We start from the raw sequence: 24,359 nt of genomic DNA, 5'->3' as shown, positions 1-24,359 counted from the left end.
CACATTTTTTTTTAATTTTTTTTTTACTTTATTACATTGTCCCAAGGGGTGACATTACTATATAGTGTCAGATCGCTGATCTAACACTGCACTGCACTGTGTCAGATCAGAGATGCTTCCCTATGCCCCCTTGGGGTTAATGTGCCATTCCTGGCACATAGTGCCGGGTGTCAGCTGTGATAATCAGCTGACACCGGGCCGTGATCAGCTGCGCTCTCCCCGTGAGTGCAGCTGATTGCGATTACGTACTATCCCACCCACAGTCATATGGGCCCATATCACCTGGACGGGATAGTACGTCAGATGTCAGGAAGGGGTTAAAAAAATGCTCCATATTCCAATTCCCATAGCATCTCCATTTTTCGTGATCTCGGGTTGGTTGAGGGCTTATTTTTTATGCGCTGAGCTAACGTATTTAATTATACCATTTTGGTGCCGATACTATCTTTAGATCGCCCGTTATTGCATTTTAATGCAATGTTGCAATGACAAAAAAACGTAATTCGGGCGTTTTGACTTTTTTCTCGCTATGCACCGATCATAGTCTGGGACATCAGCGTTTCAGGCAATCAGATTGCCTGAAACACTGAAAAGTGCTGCAATTGGCTGTTCAGAATTGAACAGCCAATTACAGTGATAATAGTTGCGAGGGGGTAGTGACACCCCCAGGATGACAACGCCAACTACACTGAGGTAAGATGGTGTCGGAACTTTAATGTGATCTGTTGCATTAAAAAAACGATGTAATAATCCATCCCTCGTCCATAAGTACCAGGGCGCGTGGACATATTATTATGGACCACGTCAGAAAGGAGTTAATGGCTTTGAATAAAGTCGCAAGAGCTCTTACGATGAAAAGATATTTCTTTTCTGCTATTCTATCTCATGATAGTTTTTCTGTTGTTGAGCAGGTTAATGAATATGCTGAAGTTTCGTTTCCTGAATCAAATGCCATGACTACCCTTGATGAATCATTTAGAGAAAATACATGAGTTGAATTAATTGATGAAACGTGTAACGGTAAAAACCTCTAAACCTTTTTATTATGGTAAGGCATCGCGGGTGCCTGCTCTAGATTTATTCCAATCTCCGTTTGAAAGGGATTTTAAATTGTTATGTTCAGATACTGGTGCATCTAAGTCGCACTCATGTAGCCTTACAAAATTTGAAAACAATGCGGCGTTGACAGATTTAATGAAAAATCACGATTGAATCCTTAAGAAATCAAACAACGCTGGTTGCACTGTGGTGATGGATATTGCAAGATATGTAACGAAGGCGGACATACCATTAGTAATGGGGCCCAGGTCCACCTCCAAAGCAGGGGGAATTGTGTAATAGGAATGACTATTGGATTGGTAAGGGCCCATATAGTGTTCTTGTACAGTGCATGTTCTGTCTGTGTCCGCCAGTGATATGAAAAACAGGTATATTTAATCCTGAATGATAATGACATTTATAAATGAGTTTCATTAGACCCTCAATTAGTTGTAAAAATACACAATCATGTCTCATTCAAGAGGGAAAAAATATGGGTATATTTAATGATAAACTAAAGAAGTTTTTATTAAAAGATTTTCTGTCAATACCCGGTTTTCACTGTCTTTTTTAAGATTTTTATCTAATTCTGGATGTGCTAATCTACTTACCCTTTATTGGATGATTTTACTTTAACCCCTTCCTGACATCTGATGTACTATCCCGTCCATGGAACCCGAGCCCCTATGCCCATGGACGGGATAGTACGTCATAGCAATCAGCGGCGCTCACTTGGTGAGCGCCGCTGATCGCGGCCAGGTGTCAGCTGATTATCACAGCTGACACCCGGCACTATGTGTCAGGGCTGTCACGGACCGCCCCCCGACACGTTAACCCCTGGCACACTGCGATCTAACACGATCGCAGTGTACCGGGGTTTAGGGATGCATTGGCAGGGAGGGGGCTCCCTCCGTGCTTCCCTGAGCCCCCCGAAGCAGCGCGATGTGCAGCACTGCTCCGGGGACCTACTTCCCTGCAGGTCACTAGATCCAAAAGGGCGGCGGGGACCTTCGGGGGCCTGCAGGGAGCCGACTTCCTCATACATGCAAAGCCACGGCATGAGGAAGCCTCCTGCACTGCCTGTGACAGATCGCTGATCTGTCACAGCGATCTGTGATGTGACAGTTCAGCGATCTGTCACATGACCGTTATTTCCCCCCTGGGACATTGTAATAAAGTTAAAAAAAAAAAAGTGTAAAAATAATTTATAAAAAAATCGCTAAATAAATTAAAAAAAAAATATTCCCTAATAAATTCATTTTTTGGAAATTAAAAAAAACAACAAAACAATAAAAGTACACATAATTAGTATCACCGCGTCCGTAGCGAAACGCCCTATAAAACTGTTCCATTAGTTAACCCCTTTAGCGAACCCCTTAAAAAATAAAACAAAAAACAAAGCAAAAAATAATGCTTTATTATCATACCGCCGAACAAAAAGTGGAATAACGCGCGATCAAAAAGACGAATATAAATAACCATGGTACCGCTGAAAATGTCATCTTGTCCCGCAAAAAATGAGCTGCGATACAGCATCATCAGTGAAAAAATAGAAAAGTTATAGCTCGCAGAATAAAGCGATGCAAAAATAATTATTTTTTATATAAAATTGTTTTTATTGCATAAAAGCGCCAAAATATAAAAAAGACCTAGATGAGGTATCGCTGTAATCATACTGACCCAAAGAATAAAACTGCCTTATCAATTTTACCGCACGCGGAATGGTGTAATCGCACCCCGCAAAAGAAATTCTTGAAATGCTGTTTTTTTTTCATTCTGCGTCCCAAAAATCGGAATGAAAAGCTATCAAAAAATGTCACGTGCCCAAAAATGGTACCAATAAAAACGTCAATTCGTCCCATAAAAAATAAGACCTCACATGACTTGGTGGATCAAAATATGGAAAAATTATAGCTCTCAAAATGTGGTGATTAGAGTTGAGCGATACCGTCCGATACTTCAAAGTATCGTATCGGATGGTATCGGCCGATCTTTAAAAAAAGTATCGGTATCGCCGATTCCGATACCGGAAGTCCCATTCAAGTCTATGGGACTTCCGGTATCGGAATAAGAAAAACCCTTTCCTGCCCTTGTACAGCCTCTCTGGGGTCTGTACGGGCCTTTCGGGGGGCTGTGCCGGCCTGCCAGGGGGTCTGTGCAGGCTCCGGTGGTCTGTGCCGGCCTGCCGGTGGTCTGTGCAGGCTCCGGGGGGCTGTGCCGGCCTGCCGGGGGGCTGTGCCGGCCTGCCGGGGGGCTGTGCAGGCTCCGGGGGGCTGTGCCGGCCTGCCGGGGGGCTGTGCCGGCCTGCCGGGGGGCTGTGCCGGCCTGCCGGTGGTCTGTGCAGGCTCCGGGGGTCTGTGCAGGCATCGTCCGATGGGACTACAAGTCCCATCGGGCGATGCCTGCTACCATGACAGTGATTGACACATTAGCCAATGATGGGACAGTAGTAGTCCCATCATCCGGCTAATGTGTTAAATGTAAAAAAAAAAAATTACATGCTACATACATACAACATGCATACTACATACATGCTACATTCATACTACATACTACATACATGCTACATTCATACTACATAAATACTACATGCAACATACATACTACATATATACTACATGCATGCTACATACATACTGCATGCTACATACATACCACATATATACTACATACATACTACATGCATGCTACATGCTACATACATAACACATATATACTACATGCATGCTACATACATACTACATGCTACATACTACATATATACTACATGCATGCTACATACTACATGCTACATACATACTACATGCATGCTACATACATACTACATACATACTACATATATACTACATGCATGCTACATACATACTACATGCTACATACTACATGCATGCTACATACATACTACATGCTACATACTACATATATACTACATGCATGCTACATACATACTACATACATACTACATATATACTACATGCATGCTACATACTACATGCTACATACATACTACATATATACTACATTCATACTACATACTACATATATACTACATACATACTACATACATACTACATACATACTACATACATGCTACATACATACTACATGCATGCTACATACATACCACATACATACTACATGCTACATACATACCACATATATACTACATACATACAATACATTCATACAATACATACATAGACATACAGTACATATAACAGAGTAACATACTTACCAATACTTGTCACATTGTTCCCCGAAGCCATTGTCTATTCCGGGATAAATATTAACATAACAAACCACAAAAATACTCACCCACGATCCGAAGCAGTCCACGAGTGTGTCCCACGACGATCTTGGGTAGAGAACTGCAGCATCAGATGATGCTGCCGTTCTCTACGGGCTGCAGGAATCCAATGACGGAAGGTAGGTATCCTTCCGCACTGTATTCCTCCGCCACTTAAAAAAAAAAAAGTCCCTAGTCTCACTTTATGCCATTGCTGTGTGGGAAATTCCCACACAGCAATGGCATAAAGTGAGACTAGGGACTTTTTTTTTTTAAGTGGCGGAGGAATACAGTGCGGAAGGATACCTACCTTCCGTCATTGGATTCCTACAGCCCGTAGAGAACGGCAGCATCATCTGATGCTGCAGTTCTCTACCCAAGATCGTCGTGGGACACACTCGTGGACTGCTTCGGATCGTGGGTGAGTATTTTTGTGGTTTGTTATGTTAATATTTATCCCGGAATAGACAATGGCTTCGGGGAACAATGTGACAAGTATTGGTAAGTATGTTACTCTATGTTATATGTACTGTATGTCTATGTATGTATTGTATGAATGTATTGTATGTATGTAGTATATATGTGGTATGTATGTAGCATGTAGTATGTATGTGGTATGTATGTAGCATGCATGTAGTATGTATGTAGCATGCATGTAGTATGTATGTAGTATGTATGTAGTATGTATGTAGCATGTATGTAGCATGCAGTATGTATGTAGTATATATGTAGTATGTATGTAGTATATATGTAGTATGTAGTATGTATGTAGCATGCATGTAGTATATATGTAGTATGTATGTAGCATGCATGTAGTATGTATGTAGCATGTAGTATATATGTAGCATGCAGCATGTATGTAGTATGTATGTAGTATATATGTAGTATGCATGTAGTATGTATGTAGTATGTATGTAGCATGCAGTATGTATGTAGCATGTATGTAGTATGTATGTAGTATATATGTAGTATGTATGTAGCATGCATGTAGTATGTATGTAGTATGTATGTAGCATGCAGTATGTAGCATGTATGTAGTATGTATGTAGTATGTATGTATGTAGCATGCAGTATGTATGTAGCATGTATGTAGTATGTATGTAGTATGTATGTAGTATGTATGTAGTATGTATGTAGCATGCAGTATGTATGTAGCATGTATGTAGTATGTATGTAGTATATATGTAGCATGTAGTATGTATGTAGCATGCATGTAGTATTTTTTTTTTTTTTTTTTTTTTTAACATTTAACACATTAGCCGGATGATGGGACTACTACTGTCCCATCATTGGCTAATGTGTCAATCACTGTCATGGTAGCAGGCATCGCCCGATGGGACTTGTAGTCCCATCGGACGATGCTTGCACAGACCCCCGGACATCAGCACAGCCCCCCGGCAGGCCGGCACAGCCCCCCGGCAGGCCGGTACAGACCCCCACAGGGTGCACAGACCACCGGCAGGCCGGCACAGCCCCCCGGCAGGCCGGTACAGACCCCGGGCAGTCCACACAGCCCCCCGGCAGGCCGGCAGAGACCCCCGGAAGGCCCGAAATGACGGCGCATCATGATGCGCACACACCGCGCATCATGATGACGTCAGGCCGTCAATCAACTGAACTTCCGATTCCGATGCCGAATTCCGATATTGAAAAAATATCGGAAGTCGGTATCGGAATTCCGATACAGCAAGTATCGGCCGATACCCGATACTTGCGGTATCGGAATGCTCAACACTAGTGGTGATGCAAAAACTATTTTTACAATAAAAAAGAGTCTTTTAGCGTATGACAGCTGCCAAACATAAAAACCCGCCATAAATAGTAAATCAAACCCCCCGTTATCACCCCCTTAGTTAGGCAAAAATAATAAAATTAAAAAGACGTATTTCCATTTTCCCATTAGGGTTAGGGCTAGGGTTAAGGCTAGGGTTAGGATTAGGGTTAGGGCTGAGATTAGGGTTAGGGGTGTGTTGGGGTTAGGGTTGGAGTTAGAATTGGGGGTTTCCACTGTTTGGGCACATCAGGGGCTCTCCAAACGCAACATGACGTCTGATCTCAATTCCAGCCAATTCTGCGTTGAAAAAGTCAAACGGTGCTCCTTCCCTTCTCTGCTATGCACCCAAACAGTGTTTTACCCCCACATATGGGGTATCAGCCTACTCAGGAAAAATTGCAAAACAACTTTTGGGGTCCAATTTTTCCTGGTACCCTTAGGAAAATAAAAAATTGGGGGCAAAAACTTCATTTTTGTGGAAAAAAATATGATTTTTTTTATTTTCCCGCCCGGGCGTTATAAACCTCTGTGAAGCACTTGGGGGTTCAAAGTGCTCACCACATATCTAGATAAGTTCCGTGGGGGGTCTAGTTTCCAAAATGGGGTCACTTGTGGGGAGTTTCAACAGTTTAGGCATATCAGAGGCTCTCCAAACGCGACATGACACCCGCACACCATTCCATCAAAGTCTGCATTCCAAAACGTCACTACTTCCCTTCAGAGCCTTGACGTGTGCCCATACAGTAGTTTTCTCCCACATATTGGATATCAGCGAACTCAGGACAAATTGGACAACAACTTTTGGGGTCCAATTTCTCCTGTTACCCTTGGGAAAATAAAAAAAATGGGGACTGAAAGATCATGTTTGTGGAAAAAATATGATTTTTTTATTTTCACGCCCAGGCGTTATAAACTTCTGTGGAGCACAAGGGGGTTCAAAATGCTCACCACACATCTAGATAAGTTCCTTAGGAGGTCTAGATTCCAAAATGGGGTCACTTGTGGGTGGTTTCCACTGTTTAGGTACATCAGGGGCTCTCCAAAGGCAACATGACACCCGCAGACCATTCCATCAAAGTTTGCATTCCAAAACTTCACTACTTCCCTTCTGAGCCCCGACGTGTGCCCATACAGTAGTTTTCTCCCAGATATGGGGTATCAGCGTACTAAGGACAAATTGGACAACAACTATTGGTTAGGGTTAGGGCTAGGGTTAGGGGTGTGTTGGGGTTAGGGTTGGAGTTATAATTGGGGGGTTTCCACTGTTTGGGCACATCAAGTGCTCTCCAAATGCAACATGGCGTCTGATCTCAATTCCAGCCAATTCTGCGTTGAAAAAGTCAAATGGTGCTCCTTCCCTTCCAAGTTCTGCCATGCGCCCAAACAGTGTTTTACCCCCACATATGGGGTATCACCATACTCAGGACAAATTGGACAACAACTTTTGGGGTCCAATTTCTCCTGTTACCCTTGGGAAAATAAAAAAATTGGGGACTAAAAGATCATGTTTGTGGAAAAAATATGATTTTTTTATTTTCACGCCCAGGCGTTATAAACTTCTGTGGAGCACAGGGGGGTTCAAAGTGCTCACCACACATCTAGATAAGTTCCTTAGGGGGTCTAGTTTCCAAAATGGGGTGACTTTTGGAGGGTTTAAACTGTTTAAGTACATCAGGGGCTCTCCAAAGGCAACATGACACCCTCAGACCATTCCATCAAAGTCTGCATTCCAAAACGTTACTACTTCCCTTCTGAGCCCCGACGTGTGCCCATACAGTAGTTTTCTCCCAGATATGGGGTATCAGCGTACTAAGGACAAATTGGACAACAACTATTGGGGTCCAATTTTTCCTGTTACCCTTGGGAAAATAAAAAAATTGGGGACTAAAAGATCATGTTTGTGGAAAAAATGTGATTTTTTTATTTTCACACCCCGGCGTTATAAACTTCTGTGAAGCCCTTGGGGGTTCAAAGTTCTCACCACACATCTAGATAAGTTCCTTCGGGGGTCTAGTTTCCAAAATGGTGTCATTGTGGGGGTTTCCACTGTTTAGGCACATCAGGGGCTTTCCAAACGCGGCATGGCGTCCAATCCCAATTCCAGCCAAAAAAGTCAAATGGCGCTGCTTTCCTTCCGAGCTCTGCCATGCGCCCAAATAGTGGTTTACCCCCACATGTGGGGTATCAGCGTACTCAGGAAAAATTGCACAATAACTTTTAGGGTCCTGTTACCCTTGGGAAAATAAAATTTGGAGGTGAAAAGATCATTTTTGTGGAAAAAATGTGATTTTTTTAATTTTACGACTGTTCGTTATAAACTTCTGTGAAGCCCTGGGAGGTTCAAAGTTCTCACCACACATCTAGATAAGTTCCTTGGGGGGTCTAGTTTCCAAATTGGTGTCATTTGTGGGGGATTTCCACTGTTTTGGCACATCAAGGGCTTTCCAAATGCGACATGGCGTCTGATCTCAATTCCAGCCATAAAAGTCAAATGGCGCTGCTTCCCTTCCGAGCTCTGCCATGCGCCCAAATAGTCATTTACACCCACATATGGGGTATTAGTGTACTCAGGACAAATTGCACAATAACTTTTAGGGTCCTGTTACCCTTGGAAAAATAAAAATCGGGGGTGAAAATATCATTTTTGTGGAAAAAATATGATTTTTTAATTGTACGGCTGTACGTTATAAACCTCTGTGAAGCCCTTGTGGGTTCAAAGTTCGCACCACATATCTAGATAAGTTCCTTGGGGGGGTCTAGTTTCCAAAATGGGGTCATTTGTGGGGGGTTTCCACTGTTTAGGCAAATCAGGGTCTCTTCAAACGTGACATGGCGTCCGATCTGAATTCCAGCCAATTTTGCATTGAAAAAGTCAAACGGCGCTCCTTCCCTTCTGAGCGCTGCCATGGGCCGAAACAGTGGCTCCCCCCACATATCAGGTATCAGCGTACTCAGGAGAAATTGCACAATAACTTTTGCAGTCCAATTTCTCCTGTTACCCTTGGTAAAATAAAAAAAAATTGGACCTGAAATTTTTTTTGTGAAAAAAAGTTAAATGTTCATTTTTTTTAAACATTCACAAAATTCCTGTGAAGCACCTGAAGGGTTAATAAACTTTTTGAATGTGGTTTTGAGCACCTTAAGGGGTGCAGTTTTTAGAATGGTGTCACTTTTGGGTATTTTCTATCATATAGACCCCTCAAAGTGACTTCAAATGTGATGTGGTCCGTAAAAATAAAATGGTGTTGTAAAAATGAGAAATCGCTGGTAAAATTTTAACCCTTATAACTTCCTAACAAAGTAAAATTTGGGTTCCAAAATTGTGCTGATGTAAAGTAAACATATGTGAAATATTACTTATTAAGTTTTTTGTGTGTTGTATCTCTGTAATTTAAGTGCATACAAATTCAAAGTTGGAAAATTGCAAAATTTTCAAAATTTTTGCCAAATTTCTGATTTTTTCACAGATAAACGCAAGTTATTTGAATGAAATTTTACCACTAACATGAAGTAAAATATGTCACGAGAAAACATCGTCAGAATCAGTGGGATCCATGGAAGCGTTTCAGAGTTATTACCTCATAAAGGGACAGTGGTCAGAATTGTAAAAATTGGCCCGATCATGAACGTGCACCACCCTTGGGGGTAAAAGGGTTAATGTTATGACTAATATTCTAATATAATATTGAAAAATCCACATTCTAATGTCATAATGAACGACTAGTATCTAATATATCAGATGATCAATGTTCCAATATATTCTAATGTCACATTGAGTGACCGATATTCTATATTTCAATACCATACTAAATATTGATCACTTTAATATATTGAATGGTTGACAACATAATTCTAGATTAGTAAGTATTTATGGTAAATATATCTAAGGCAAGCAATGATACTCGGCTACATATCAGTTTACAAGATATAAATATATGTATATAGTGAGCCAGTGACCGGTGTCCCCCCAGGATGCGCACAGAGGTGTATTGAGGCCATGGGAGTGCATTGCAGTTACATGCATAGCTGTGATTGCAATGCAAAATAAAAGAGAGTCTTGGGCAAGGATTTTTATTTTTGAAACATACTACAGGATGGTAGTAGGGCAGTCTGTTTCCTTCCCGGACGAGTTTTCCATGTGGCCTACGGCCACAGGTTCCTTGTAAAAGCCTCTGAAGCAGAGGGTTGGGTGTATCAGTTTGGTCTTGCAAGTGTGCAGAGCAGAAGGCTCTGCAGAGCTCCACCTGTGTGAGGCAACACAGGCAAGCGGAGCCAAAAGGCCTGGCACCCCTCAGCGTACACAGTGGGGCAGTCACCCATGGCAACAGTCTCGGATGTGGTCTGTCTTGTTTCTCGGCTGCTGTCCGGAGGATATCGTATGCTGTGTATTTCTGTGAGTTGGACATTTAGGGTATGTGCACACTCTGCGGATTCTGCTGCGGATCCGCAGCGGTTTTGGCTCTGCGGGACCGCAGCAGATTCTGCTGCGTTGTACAGTACCTTTATTTCCTATGGAAAAAAAATGCAGTGCACATGCTGCGGATTTTTCCACGCGGTTTTGCTGCGGGTTACAATCTGCAGCATGTCAATTCTTTGTGCGGTTTCCGCTGCGGTTTCACACCTTATCATTATGAGGTGTGAAACCGCAGGGCAAAACCGCAGGCTAATCCGCAGATAAACCGCAGGACTTTTGTCCTGCGGATTTTCCAACAAAATCCGCACAACCTAAAAACTACGTGTGCACTTACCCTAAAACACACTTTGTTTTGAACTTTGCTGGGTCACTGCCTCATCACTGTACAGTGTGGACACCACTGCACTACGTGGGGATGGAGAATAAATCCTACACAAAAACCATGAAGTAAAAGTCCAAACCAAGTTATCTAAAAAAATCAATATATTTTTATTATTACCAATTGACTAGCATACATCAAAATACGCAGACCAAGACAGGGTATATAGAAAACTCTTATGTCAAAGGACTCATATACTATGGTAGCAAAAAGGGCTATTTAGCAGACCATATCAATGTTGCACCTTTAAGGTGTTAGAGTAGCTTATTTTCAAAAAAAGTGCATAGTGCAAAGAAATTGCATTAATTGTAAAAGGGGTCTCCCTTACATGTGGCAGTCATGAGATATGAATATACTCATGACTCAAAGCTACATAATCATTGCAAATTCTGAGTTAATACCCATTATAGGAATGCTAAACTCACCCATATAGTGTCTGCCAGCATACGTCCAATGGCAGCCCCGACACGCGTTTCGTGTGGGCTTCTTCGAGGGAGGGCTGTTGTCTTGGTCTGCGTATTTTGATGTATGTTAGTCAATTGGGAATAATAAAAATATATTGATTTTTTATATAACTTGGTTTGGACTTTTACTCTGTGGTTTTTGTGTAGGATTTATGGTTTTTGGATTGTCCATAGTGACTGTTGCTGGTCCATTAATTTGACATATAGCCATTTAAGATATTTGATATGTATCAGTGGATTTTTTTCATATGGTTGGAGAATGCAGGTAGTGTGAACTGAGGCATACCTGTTATGATTGGGTCACCGAGGAGGAGAGCAAGACCAAGCTAAGCCACAGAAAACCAGAGAGGTTGGTAAATAAGCAGATTGCAGACCCCTGATCCTATCCACACAACTAGCAGTATCTGTGGAGCGTACCTTCGATGATCCTAGACGCTTCGACACAGCCGGAGAGCTAAATAAGCCTAAAGCAAGAAAGGGGAAATCTAAACTGCCCCAGAGTAGACCCCAAAGGAATAGTTAGCCCCCAAACATATATTGTCGGTGAGACAAGATGAAAACACAAACGTAGGTAGGAAAATAGACTGAGCAAACAATGGGGCCCACACTGACTAGACAGGACAGAAAAGGAAAGACACTGTCTGCAATCACGCACAAAACCCTACAAAAAATGTCCAACACGTCTGATAGAAAAATACTGAAGTCGCACGACTTCGCCCACTATATCAGCACTCTGGTATATTTTGAAAGCAAAAAGAGGCCAATCTAATAAGGGACAAAAACAAACTGGCACAAGCAGTAACATATGGATGGAGATTCAGCACAGCCCCAGCCGGAGCTGGCTGACCACACAAAACTGAAATAGACAAAGCCAGATCAAATGTGAACAATAGCAAAAGAACACTTAGCTGAGCATGCAGAGACTGAGCTGGAAACTAAGACCTCAGGAGGCAGGAAAAAATCACCAGCAGGGATAGAGGGAGTCGGCTGTCTTAAATCCAGGCAAAAACTCCAGATCTCCAATCGTCCTCCTCATTATCAGGTGGCAAGCCTCTGTTAGCCATATCAGCTCCATTACCTCCAGTAACCACCAGAGGGAGCCCAGAAAGAGAACTCACGACCCCTCTGTCAATATAGCCAGCTTCACTACCTTCACTAGTAACCAGAGGTAGGCCAGAAAGCGAATTCACAACACATACCCCAAAGCATGCTGCATGCCAGGGACCAAGCCTGCAATGCTACAGCTCAAGCCTGCTGGAAAAATGGAGTAACTTTTGAAGCAGTTGGTCCTCATTCAGCAGCGGCAAAAGGAGCAGCAGCTACAGTTTCAGTGGCAGCAGCAGGAGAGAGCTACTGTATCAGCAGCAGAAAATGAATGAGCTGATTTTGCAACAGATTGTGGCTCTGCGAGAGGCACCCTCAATAGTAACCGCGATCCGTTCTGAGGCCCGGTACAAAGTCCAGACATCACTGAGGAAAATAGTTATTATAAAGCATGCCAATTTAAAGTGAACCTGTCTCATGAAATAATGATATTAACTTGCAGATATGGGATTAATCTACAGGTCAGTGCCGTAACTATAAACTTCGGGGCCCCGGGGCAAAACTTCATAGTGGGGCCCCTCAACATTTCAATTACTAGAGGTTGTGCGGAACGTGGTGAAGCCTGCTACGCAATGTTGTATACAACACACAGGCTTCACCACGTTCCGCAAGCCTTTAATAGATTTTGTTTATGATGCAAGTTTTAGAAGTTAAATATTCAGTGAATATGTTTGGAAAATTAATAAGGTGAATAATAATTTCAAATATTGCACAATTTTCAAATAACTGTATATGTTTATTAAATATTAAGAAGTTTTAAACAGTATATATTTACACTTTGTTCACTTAAACATAACATTACTTAAACATTACCAATTTGTTCAGTTTTAAACAGCTACTTAAACATTTGTTTCTTAACTTTCAGAGAAGCAAATTCATCAATTACTTTGTCAACGTTGATCTGTTGAGCTCAATCATTCTCAGATGAAAGTAAAGCTAAGCTGCTGAGTCTTTCTTGAGCCATAGTACTTCTCGAGTCTCCTGTCCTCCGGGTGACATTGACAGGAAAGTTTGCTCCCTGTACTCCCCCAACCCCCACCATCTTGACACAGGCACAAACCCCTCTCCATGTCACCTACCCCCTCACAGTGCTGGCACATCCCAATCCCCATGTTTCACCCCCCTCCACACGATGCTGGCACATCACCCCTCTCCATGTTTATAGTATATGGAGGACTATGGGGGTGCAGTATACTATATGAAGCACCATGATGGTGCATTATAATGCGTGACTATGGATGATGCACTATAATATACGGAGCCAATTATACTATGTAGAAGCCATTATAATACTGGGAGGGCTCTGTGGGGGCCATGATAATTCTTGAAGGACTATGAGGAAGCCTTTATACTTTATGGAGGACAATTTAAAGGGACACTGTCACCGTGTCACTTACTGGGCTGCTCAGTGTAGTTTTCATAAAATCACTGTTCAATCAGTTTGAGATTAACATTGTAGGACTAATCAACTAGTCCAGCACATTCATTTACTGCTTAATATGAAGCAGGGAAAACAGTAATTATATTAAAATTACAGCAAGCAGCTCAGTAAGTGACACATCGCTGGAATCCGGGTCTCTATCTCTACATTATGCTGCTATCAGATGGGATGGCAAAATCCTGGTGACAGTGTCCCTTTAAGGCTGTGTGGGGGCCATAATACAGTGTGAAGAGATGTAGGGGCCATTATACTGTATGAAGGGCTGTGTGGGATTCATAATGGGAATCATACCGTAGAAGAGGGGTAGTCTTATACCGCGAGTATATTCTAAACTCTATATTTTAACTGGAAAAGTTGGGGGTCGTCTTATACGCCCAGTCGTCTACACATGCACTACAACTACTATATGCGACACAGACTGCACTGACGATCCGACACTGGCCACTGACCGATGAGCAATGGCCAATGAGCAGCTCAGCAGTTGGGTTAAACAAGACCTCAGTGTCAGTGGATGTCGCGTCGCGGCCGCTACCTGAACTATTGGCTGAGTCACCGCCTGGCGCGACACCACACGATCAGCTAACAGTCTACTGTCTGCCATAGAGCTCCTGTTACTAAGCGAAATAGTCAAATGAAAAAATGTAACTTTAAACTCCAGCGGACAAAATCCAGGATGCAAAATTTTAAAAAGGTTTTTCTTGCATTAGCAAAGATTTTTATTATTAAAGTCCATCATAAAATAAATCCACACTTCTGGACAGTAGATAAATAGATTAGGGGAAGGGGGGGTTAGCCTCTCAGACTACGCGTTTCGGCGAATTAACGCCTTCTACATCAGACCATGTAGAAGGTGTTAATTCGCCGAAACGCGTAGTCTGAGAGGCTAACCCCCCCTTCCCCTAATCTATTTATCTACTGTCCAGAAGTGTGGATTTATTTTATGATGGACTTTAATAATAAAAATCTTTGCTAATGCAAGACAAAACTTTTTAAAATTTTGCATCCTGGATTTTGTCCGCTGGAGTTTAGAGTTACATTTTTTCATTTGAATCTTTCGTGGCTGGCTCCTGCTCTGGTCGCCGTGCAGACTTTCTCCTGGATTGATATTGGATCTCACACACCGGGGTGTACGGGTAAGCTGGCTTTGAAAATCTAGAGTTTTTTTGTAAGCGAAATAGTGTTTCCCCGTTTAAAGTATAAACGAACAAAAAACATTTACGCTTGCACTTTCGTGGATCGTTTCATTATTTTTATTAACTTTAAACTCGAATAATATAGGAGCTGGGTATTTTATGAGAAATTAAAGTATTAACCCCTGTCTGCCTTCAGACGTACTATCCCGTCCATGTGCCCTGGGACTTAATTCCCAGAGATGGGATAGTACGTCATAGCGATCAGCGGCGCTCACGTGGTGAGCGCAGCTGATCGCGGCCGGGTGTCAGGTGATTATCACAGCTGACACCCGGCACAATGTATCAGGGGCGGTCACGGACCGCCTCCGACACGTTAATCCCTTGTACACCGCGATCAAACACGATCGCAGTGTACCAGGGGTTAAAGGGAAGCATCGGCAGGGAGGGGGCTCCCTCCGTGCTTCCCTGAGCCCCCCACGGCAGCGCAATGTGCAGCGCTGCTGCGGTGGGCTCTTTCCCTACAGGCCCCCGGATCCAAGATGGTGACGGGGATCTTCGGGAGCCTGTAGGGAGCTGACTTCCTCAGTGCCTGCAAAGCGCAGGCATGACGAAGTCTGCAGCAGTGCCTGTGATAGATCGCTGATCTGTCACAGTGATCTGTGATGTGACAGATCAGCGATCTGTCACAGGACAGTGAGGTCCCACCTGGGACAATGTAATAAAGTTAAGAAAAAAAAAAAAAGTGTAAAAATAATTTTTTAAAAATCGCTAAATAAATTAGTTAAAAAAAAAAAAATATTCCCCAATAAATTCATTTTTTGAAAATAAAAAAACAATAAAAGTAGACATATTTGGTATCGCCGCATCTGTAACGACCCGCCCTATAAAACTGTCCCATTAGTTAACCCCTTTAATGAAACCCTTAAAAAATAAAAATAAAAAACGAAGCAAAAATAATGATTTATTATCATACCACCGAACAAAAAGTGCAATAACGCGCGATCAAAAAGACGCATATAAATATCCATGGTACCGCTGAAAACGTCAGCTTGTCCCGCAAAAAACTAGCCACCATACAGCATCATCCGCAAAAAAATAAAAAAGTTATAGCTTGCAGAATAAAGCGATGCAAAAATAATTATTTTTTATATAAAATAGTTTTCATTGCATAAAACCGACAAAACATAAAAAAAGACCTAAATGAGGTATCGCTGTAACCGTACTGACCTGAAGAATAAAACCGCTGTATCAATTTTACCGCATGCGGAATGGTGTAAACGCACCCCCCCAAAAGAAATTTGTGAAACGCTGGTTTTTGTTCATTCTGCGTCCCAAAAATCGGAATAAAAAGCGATCAAAAAATGTCACATGCCCGAAATTGGTACCAATAAAAACGTCAACTCGTCCGGCAAAAAATAAGACCTCACATGACTCGGTGGGTCAAAATACGGAAAAATTATAACTCTCAATATGTGGTGATGCAAAAACTATTTTTACAATAAAAAGCGTCTTTTAGCGTGCGACAGCTGCCAAATATAAAAACCGCCATAAATAGTAAATCAAACCCCCCGTTATCACCCCCTTCGTTAGGGAAAAATAATAAAATAGAAAAAATGTATTTATTTCCATTTTCCCATTAGGGTTAGGGCCAGGGCTAGGGTTAGGGTTAGGGCTGAGATTAGAGTTAGGGGTGTGTTGGGGTTAGGGTTGGAGTTATAATTGGGGGGTTTCCACTGTTTGGGCACATCAGGTGCTCTCCAAATACAACATGGCGTCTGATCTTGATCATTATTTTATTTTCATGCCTGGGCATTATAAACTTCTGTGAAGCCACTGGGGGTTCAAAGTGCTCACCACACATCTAGATAAGTTCCTTAGGGGGTCTAGTTTTCAACAAGATAAGTTCCTTAGGGGGTCTAGTTTTCAACATGGGGTCATTTGTGAGGGGTTTCCACTGTTTCCTGCTCTCCTCACAGCTCCACATGAGCAGCTTGCCTACGCTGCTACATGCTATTCTGAACCCACAATGTCATTTTTTTGGAATATTAACAGGTTTAGCCATTGTCTAAAGAAGGTCCATGATAGTGACCGAAACGTAACAAATACCGTGTGGATTATTAAGCTGTGAATAAAACTAAACTATTTTTTCTGCATTTGGGAGTGCCGGATTTCTTTTTCTGTATTGAATTGGGACTGGTATCCTTTTCTGCGCACCCCAAATCTGAATTCTCGGAGTGACGTGTCTTTTTTGTCAGGGGCACAATTAAAGCCGTCGCTCTCTATACACAGAGTGGTGACTAGTGTTAGAGTAGAAAACACAGGGCCCACCAGAAAACATCCTTCTAAGGCCTCTTTCACACTTCAGTTTTTTACAATCAGTCACAATCCGCCAGGTTTTGAAAAAAACGGATCCTGAATTTTCTTTTGAGGATCCGTTTTTTCCCCCATTGACTTACATTAATGGCGGATTGTGACGGATTGCCGTCCGTTGCAGCCGTTTTTTTTGAGGATCCGCCAAAAGTTGCTGTCCGTCACCATCCTCAAAGATTTTAAAACGGAGCTTGTAACGTTTTTTTTTCTGGCGGATCCTCCAGAGACTGATTTAACCCGAAATTCTTTCTGGGTGCCGGACAAAAAAATTCTCTCTCTCTCTCCTTCCCGGCCAGCATTTCCTTTCAATTTCCTCATTTTCAGGATCCGTCTGAAAACGGATCCTGTGCCATCCATTCACATCAGTTGAGAACGGATCCGCTTGTCTGACTTTTTGGCGGATTTGAACTGATGCAAAAAGCTGAAGTGTGAAAGAGGCCTTAGGGCCCAAACTCCACTTACTATAGAAATAAGTCACTCGACTATCCCCTCTCCAGTCCATACTTAATGCAGCAGCCAGGGTTGTCCATCTGGCTAATCGGTACTCGGACATGTCGTCTCTTCGTCAGTCATTACACTGGCTGCCCATTCATTATAGGATCCAATTCAAAGTACTTGTTCACACCCAAAAAGCTTTCCACAGTGCAGCACCCCCCTACATCTCCTCCCTCATTTCTGTCTATCGGCCTAGCCGATCGCTGCGCGCTGCAAACGACTTTCGACTAACCTCTGCACTAATCCGTACCTCGCATTCCTGACTCCAAGACTTCTCCCGTGCTGCTCCTATCCTCTGGAATGCTCTACCCCAAGAGATTAGGACTAACCACAATTTGCATAGTTTTAGGAGCTCCCTCAAAACACATTTGTTCAGAGCGGCCTATCACGTTCACTAATCAAAGTCATTCTATGTGTAAGTGTGCATGTGTAGCCCATTCACTATCTCCATCCATCCCTCACTCCCTCAAGATGGCTGGACCTTCATTGTAAATATACAATTGTAAATACACACCTGTACTTTGTATCTCCCTCACCTCATTGTAGATTGTAAGCTCTCACGAGCAGGGTCGTCTTATTTCATCATATTTTGCTTTATTTATTGTATTGTTATCGTTATTACTTATGGCTTGTGTTTTGAAACTGTTAAACTGTAAAGCGCTGCGGAATATGTTGGCGCTATATAAAGATTATTATTATTATTATTATTATTAAATAAGAAAGGTTAAAGTCTGCACCAAAAAGGAGGACAGTGCTGAGTACAATAAGATAAAGCATGTGAAACCAAATATCAAGAGCTTTTTTCAGTTTTCTTATCACTTTATGGACTACATTGAATTTGATAGACCAGGTTGGACCAAAATGGGATCTAGTTAGTTGATAAAATGATCAAAGGAAGGTGATGTATTGTAATGGTTTTGTAAAGTATTTTTGTTTTTGTAACACTTTATTATAGCATTAATAATGGAGGTATCAGACAGACACCTTTACATTATTCGCGGTGAGGCTCAGTGTCAGCCGACTTTGTTTCGTTGCCTCAAATGCTGACACCCTCTCACTATTATTCACTGCCTAATGCACCAGGGGAATTGGGAATGACTTGGCTACCCCCAGAAGCAGGCCGTCCAATGTAATAGTTTGTGCCTGGTACAGCAGCAATCTTTTCTTTTTGGACAGCATGACCTGATATATATGAAGATCTAAGCTGTTGCAATAAGTCAGACAGTGCCACAGACAGGGCTGTGAACAGACCAGAAGCTATGAACATACCAAAAAGTGAGCCTGGTCACTGTGGGAACATCAAAGACTTCCTGCCTCACCTCTGCCCTATGCTGACCCTTTACAGGCTGCTTTCAAATCTGTCTCCTGTCAGCGGAGGCGCGCTGGGTGACTTCAGTTCTGCAGACATGCCCATGCCGTGCGGGCTTCTCTGCAGTACAGGGATCTGGCCAGCACTTGGACGAATTTAAATTTACAGGGCCAGCACCCGGTTTCTAAAACAACAGACTAGTAATAATCTTTATGTAGCGCTAACACATTCCGCAGCACTTTACACACAATCTAAATTCCCTATCAGTATGTCTTTAGAGTGTGTGAGTAACCCCACGCAAACACGGCGAGAACATACAAACTACTTGCAAATGTTGTGCTTGGTGAGATTTGAACCCAGGACTCCAGTGCTACAAGGCTGCAGTGCTAACCACTGAGCCACCGTGCTGCCCACAGAGTGGTCCGAAATAGCTGCTGGGGACACGGTCTGGGGGGGCATTTGCCCCTCTGTACCCCGGCCCAGCCAACCCCTGCTAAATTCTGAATCCAATCTGTTTTATCATTAACATAGTGGTGGAGAGAGGGAGAAGGCAAAGAGACATAGAGATTCCAAACTTTTGAACTGCAAGAATGATTACATAATGGTGTAATCAAAATATATTAATCAATTAAATGCACTGCTGCTGCCAACTGCCTCCTCTCTCTCCATATTGAGGCAACTAAAGTAAAAGTTCTTCAATGCTACTTCCTTTTTCTAACCCTATGAGGAATGAGCTCTGTCCCTACTCTCTAATAGCAGAGAATGGCGCTGCTTGGCCAGTTCCCATCTTTTATACTAGCTGTTATAGTCTCCTGATTGGTTGTGCTAGACCATGTGATGTGATAGCTGCACGGCATTATGGCGAAGCCCATGTAGTTATGTCTGGCATTATTAGCATGCATTCATCAGAATGTGTGAAATGAAGCCCAGCATTTTTTTTCTCGTTCCTTGCTAATCAAATTGCTAACTGTTTGAACTTGCAGAGACCTACAAATTTAAGGAAATTCAGCTTGGGTCCAATTCCCCATGGATCGACTACATTTTCTCCACTTATACTATACAAAATTGTGATTACATATTTTAGCAAAATGTATTTTATGCACATTTTAAGCTTTGCATATGTAGTAATCAACTCTCTTGTAAATTCTAGAATCCAGTGAATTACCACAGAGAAAATGGCAAATACTACCACCACCACCGATTACGACTATGACTCTGAGATCAAGACTGACGCTGTACTCTGTGATCAGAATACTGTCAGAGTGTTTTTTAAAACCTTTTTCCCTCTTGTATTTTCTTTTATATTTGTATTTGGACTTGTGGGGAATATGCTAGTAGTGATAACATTCAGTTGTTACAAGAAAAGAAAAAACATGACAGATATATATCTGCTGAACATGGCCATAGCAGACATACTATTTACTTTCACCCTTCCATTCAAGGCTGTATTTCACTATAATCAATGGATTTTTGGTGACTTTTTCTGCAAATTGGTTTGTTTCATTTACGCAGTGAATTTCAATTGCAGCATCCTGCTGTTGGCATGTGTGGGCATTGATCGATACGTTGCCATTGTACAAGTTACAAAGTCATTTCGACTCCGGACAATGGCTTTGGCTTATAAGCGGGCGCTCTGCTTTTCCGTGTGGATTATTTCTGCCATACTTTCCATGATCACATATATTTTCAGTGCTTGCTATAAGGATAATAATAAGCGCTTAGTTTGTGAAGCCTTTTACCCTAAAGATTTAGAAGCACATAAAATGAAGTTAGCTGTGAAACTTATTGAGGTCAGTGTCGGATTCCTAATTCCTTTAATTGTCATGCTTTTTTGCTATGTCTCTATTATTAAAACTCTCTTGCAAGCAAAAAATTCTCAAAGGCACAAAGCAATAAATGTTGTTGTCACTGTGGTCGTCGTATTTCTGGTGTGCCAACTTCCATATAACGTACTTCTCTTCAGAAAAGCTTTTAAAACGCTGAGCTGTCAGGAAGAAATTCAAAATTCTTACGCATTTTATTTAACAATGACATTGGCTTATTTTCACTGCTGTCTAAATCCAGTGATCTATGCTTTCATCGGTGTGCAGTTTCGAAAAAGTTTTTTGAAAATTATGCAAGATCTATGGTGCTTTCGAAAAGTTTGCATTCCTAGAACTCAATGGTCAAGAGCATCTTCTGACATATACTGTTCAAGGAAAACAAGCGAAGTGTGTGCAAGTGACGGTGATTCCTCTTTTACCATATGAAATGAAAAAAAAAACCTTTATGTAAAAAAATAAGAGCATTTTTTCATTATAAACAAACTGAAATGTAGTTAATAAATTCATATGAACCTGTATGAACTCTTAGCATACTAGATTTATAACGCAAGTCACATTATATGTTATTAAAATGCTGCTTAAAATATTGTCTTTACATTGGATAGCGTCTTCCAGCATGTACGAAAAAAACCCAATACAACCGGATTAATGGTAAGTTTAGGGTAGACAACCGAGACATGTAAAGAAGCCCTTTATGATCAACAATGCATTCAGATATTATGTAACTAACAAAGTCTTTAAAGTTTTATTTTTCATAATCACCAATTTACTTGGGCCCCCACTAATTGTGAGGACAGGGATCCCTCATACCTAGTTTGAATGGAGTGAAGGTCAAGCATGCTCCAAAACCCCAATCAAGAGTTCCAGTTAAGAAAAAAAAATGGCCTTACTAAAGAGTATGTAATGAATATTTCAATGTTAAAGACAATATAAAACTGATGAAAAAAGATTTGTCTATGATTGTACTTTAATAGTTAAAGGGAACCTGTCACTCGAATCACGCTACCCAAACCCCAGGCAGCATGAATCAGTGCTTAGCCAGACAACTGCAACCAGGTATGTTTTTTCTGTGACATAACTGGAAGGGCCGGTAAGGGGCGACTGGGACAGACACTTGTCAGCTCATCCTTGCTCCACTTGATTGACAGATCTGCATACACGCAAGGGAAGCCACCTGTCAATCACCTGGAGTAGTATGGCTCTTCAAACTATGTTTTCTCTGAAATACTAAAGCTTTGCCCAGAAACACATTCCTGGCTGAAATTGTGAAGCCAGGCTCTGATGTCTATGGTTTGAACAGTATGAATCGAGAGAGGTTTTCTTTAATGCTGATGTATGTAAAGAATTGTAGAATTAATGGCGCTATATAAGTGAGCAAAATAAGTAATATAGCAATACTAACCGTAAAGTGCATCTCTGGACTGTGGTCATTTTGAATATTTTAGAATAGGCAACTTTTATTATAACCAGCTGTTGGTATGTAGAAATGCATGTAGGACCAGCTCTTCTCCCACGAAGATGGAACAGTCTGCTTTCACTCCCATTCACTTTTAGTGCATCATTTTCTTTTTAAAACAAGAAATAGCATGCTGCCACAAACGTGGGAATGAATGTATAATTTAGAAGAGTTTGCCCGCAGGATGTCTTGACTGTGTTTCAGAATTTTTTATATTGTAAAAGGATGAAAAACTTGTAAAGCTGCCTTATATCTTTTGTAAAGGATTTAAAAAAAATAAAGCTTCCAAAGTAAAGAGTTTTTGTTGTGATGAATTTGGCCTTATATGTGGCAACTGTTGGTTATAATGGATCACTGATGAGATGACTGATTGGGTGCAGGAAAGCATAGTGACTGTAAGAGACGCCGGAAATGTAAGAGCCACAGGAGGAAGGAATCAGAAAGATTTTGGACCCGATTCAACTAATTTTTTCACTAGTATTCTACCACAAAAAGCTTTGAAAAGTTAGATAATTTTTGATGCAACAGGAGTCTGTGCTTATATTATGTAACTTTTGGTGATTCCACATCGTTTTTGCCCAGGGTAAAGCTTGGGCAGGACAGGTCGTGGCGATCACTGCTCGTCAAATTCATGACAAATGAAGGTGTTCAATACTCCACAAATCTTACTCTAGTAGGGAATGGTGAGGCACACACAGAGGTATATGCCACTTATCTAGTGCTCTGGATTCATTAAGAGGCGTATGCTTCTTCATGAATCAGAAGCATCGACTACAGCCCACCTCCCCAACACTGGCATGAACTATGCCGTTCTTGATGTACTGGACCTTATGACTTCTTATATTGTTTTATAAATTCTAAAGTTTTCTGTAAACAAATGTCATGGCTAGACAACCTTTAGTAGGATAATTGCTAAATATTCAATATCCATAAAGTAAATTTCCTTATCTCAAAATTTGTCCTAAACAGCATGGACAAAGTCAGAAATTAGGGACAAAAAGTTGTATTCTTATATTCCACAATTTTAATGCCTACATATGAAAGAAAAACTAAATAAACTCCAGAGTAGTACACTTTTGACTTAAATGAGTTTGTCAGATTTCTTTTTTTTTTATCTGCTGGGGTGAAAAGTCTTAAAGTTAAAGGGGTTATCCAAATTAGTAAGATACAGTTTCAGATGTTATAAAAAAAACAGCAGTCCATCACTGTTTACATGCAGCCAGCATGTGACCGATGCAGTCAATCAGTTGAAGCAGTCATTGTCTTCATTACTGGCATCATGACTCCCATAACTGAGGAGTGATGCCAGTGTGTATGCAGGAAATCTAAGAAACCTTGTATCAATATACTTTGGTTCTGACTGCTGTAAAGTCATTTTCACAAGGCAGTGGATTCTGGTCACCACTCACTGCATATTTGAGTTGTATGAGACTGTAGTGGGTTAATTAGGCTTTCACCCCAGCTCAAACTTTTAGGAGTGGTAGAGATGATCTTCTGCTCTCTGACACCCCAAGTGGGCAAATGTATTTTATATTAATGTATGTTTTCTAAAAGTAAACCCTCTGGGGCTGCAGTTTAGCTTATACAGGATTAACCATATTGGTTGTCCCAGATTAGAGAGGTGGAACTGATAGTGCCAAGTTCAGGAAGTTGGAGAAAGTGTGAAGGATCGCAGCATCTAGAAGATAGCAAAGGGTTAACATCATTGGTCTAATCAGGTCCCGATGTTGTCACCCGTCAGAGCAACCACTCTGCACAGAAATCGCAGAGCTTGCAGGACCCTGAGGGTCCTGAGTGCTGCGAGACCACCCACCGTTCATGAGTACAGAGCCCAGCAAACGCCGACATATATCTATCATTGGCGGTTGGGAAG

General features: G+C 41.6%; 1 protein-coding gene across 1 annotated transcript in view; it reads left to right on the top strand.

The window, feature by feature from the left end:
* CCR6 (C-C motif chemokine receptor 6) overlaps positions 1-22,785 on the top strand; it is a 171,091-nt gene extending 148,306 nt beyond the window's left edge. The window contains exon 4 of the mRNA XM_073560106.1: positions 20,358-22,785. Within this exon, the coding sequence (XP_073416207.1) occupies positions 20,383-21,456 (1,074 nt within the window). The 5' untranslated portion in view covers positions 20,358-20,382 and the 3' untranslated portion in view covers positions 21,457-22,785. The remainder of the gene's footprint in view (positions 1-20,357) is intronic.
* Positions 22,786-24,359: the final 1,574 nt, after the last annotated feature.

The sequence above is a fragment of the Dendrobates tinctorius genome, unplaced genomic scaffold, assembly GCF_039654945.1.
Source record: "Dendrobates tinctorius isolate UK_male_01 unplaced genomic scaffold, ASM3965494v1 ptg000293l, whole genome shotgun sequence".
NCBI classification, from domain to species: Eukaryota; Metazoa; Chordata; class Amphibia; order Anura; family Dendrobatidae; genus Dendrobates; species Dendrobates tinctorius.
This window is presented reverse-complemented; position numbering and strand designations above follow the sequence as displayed.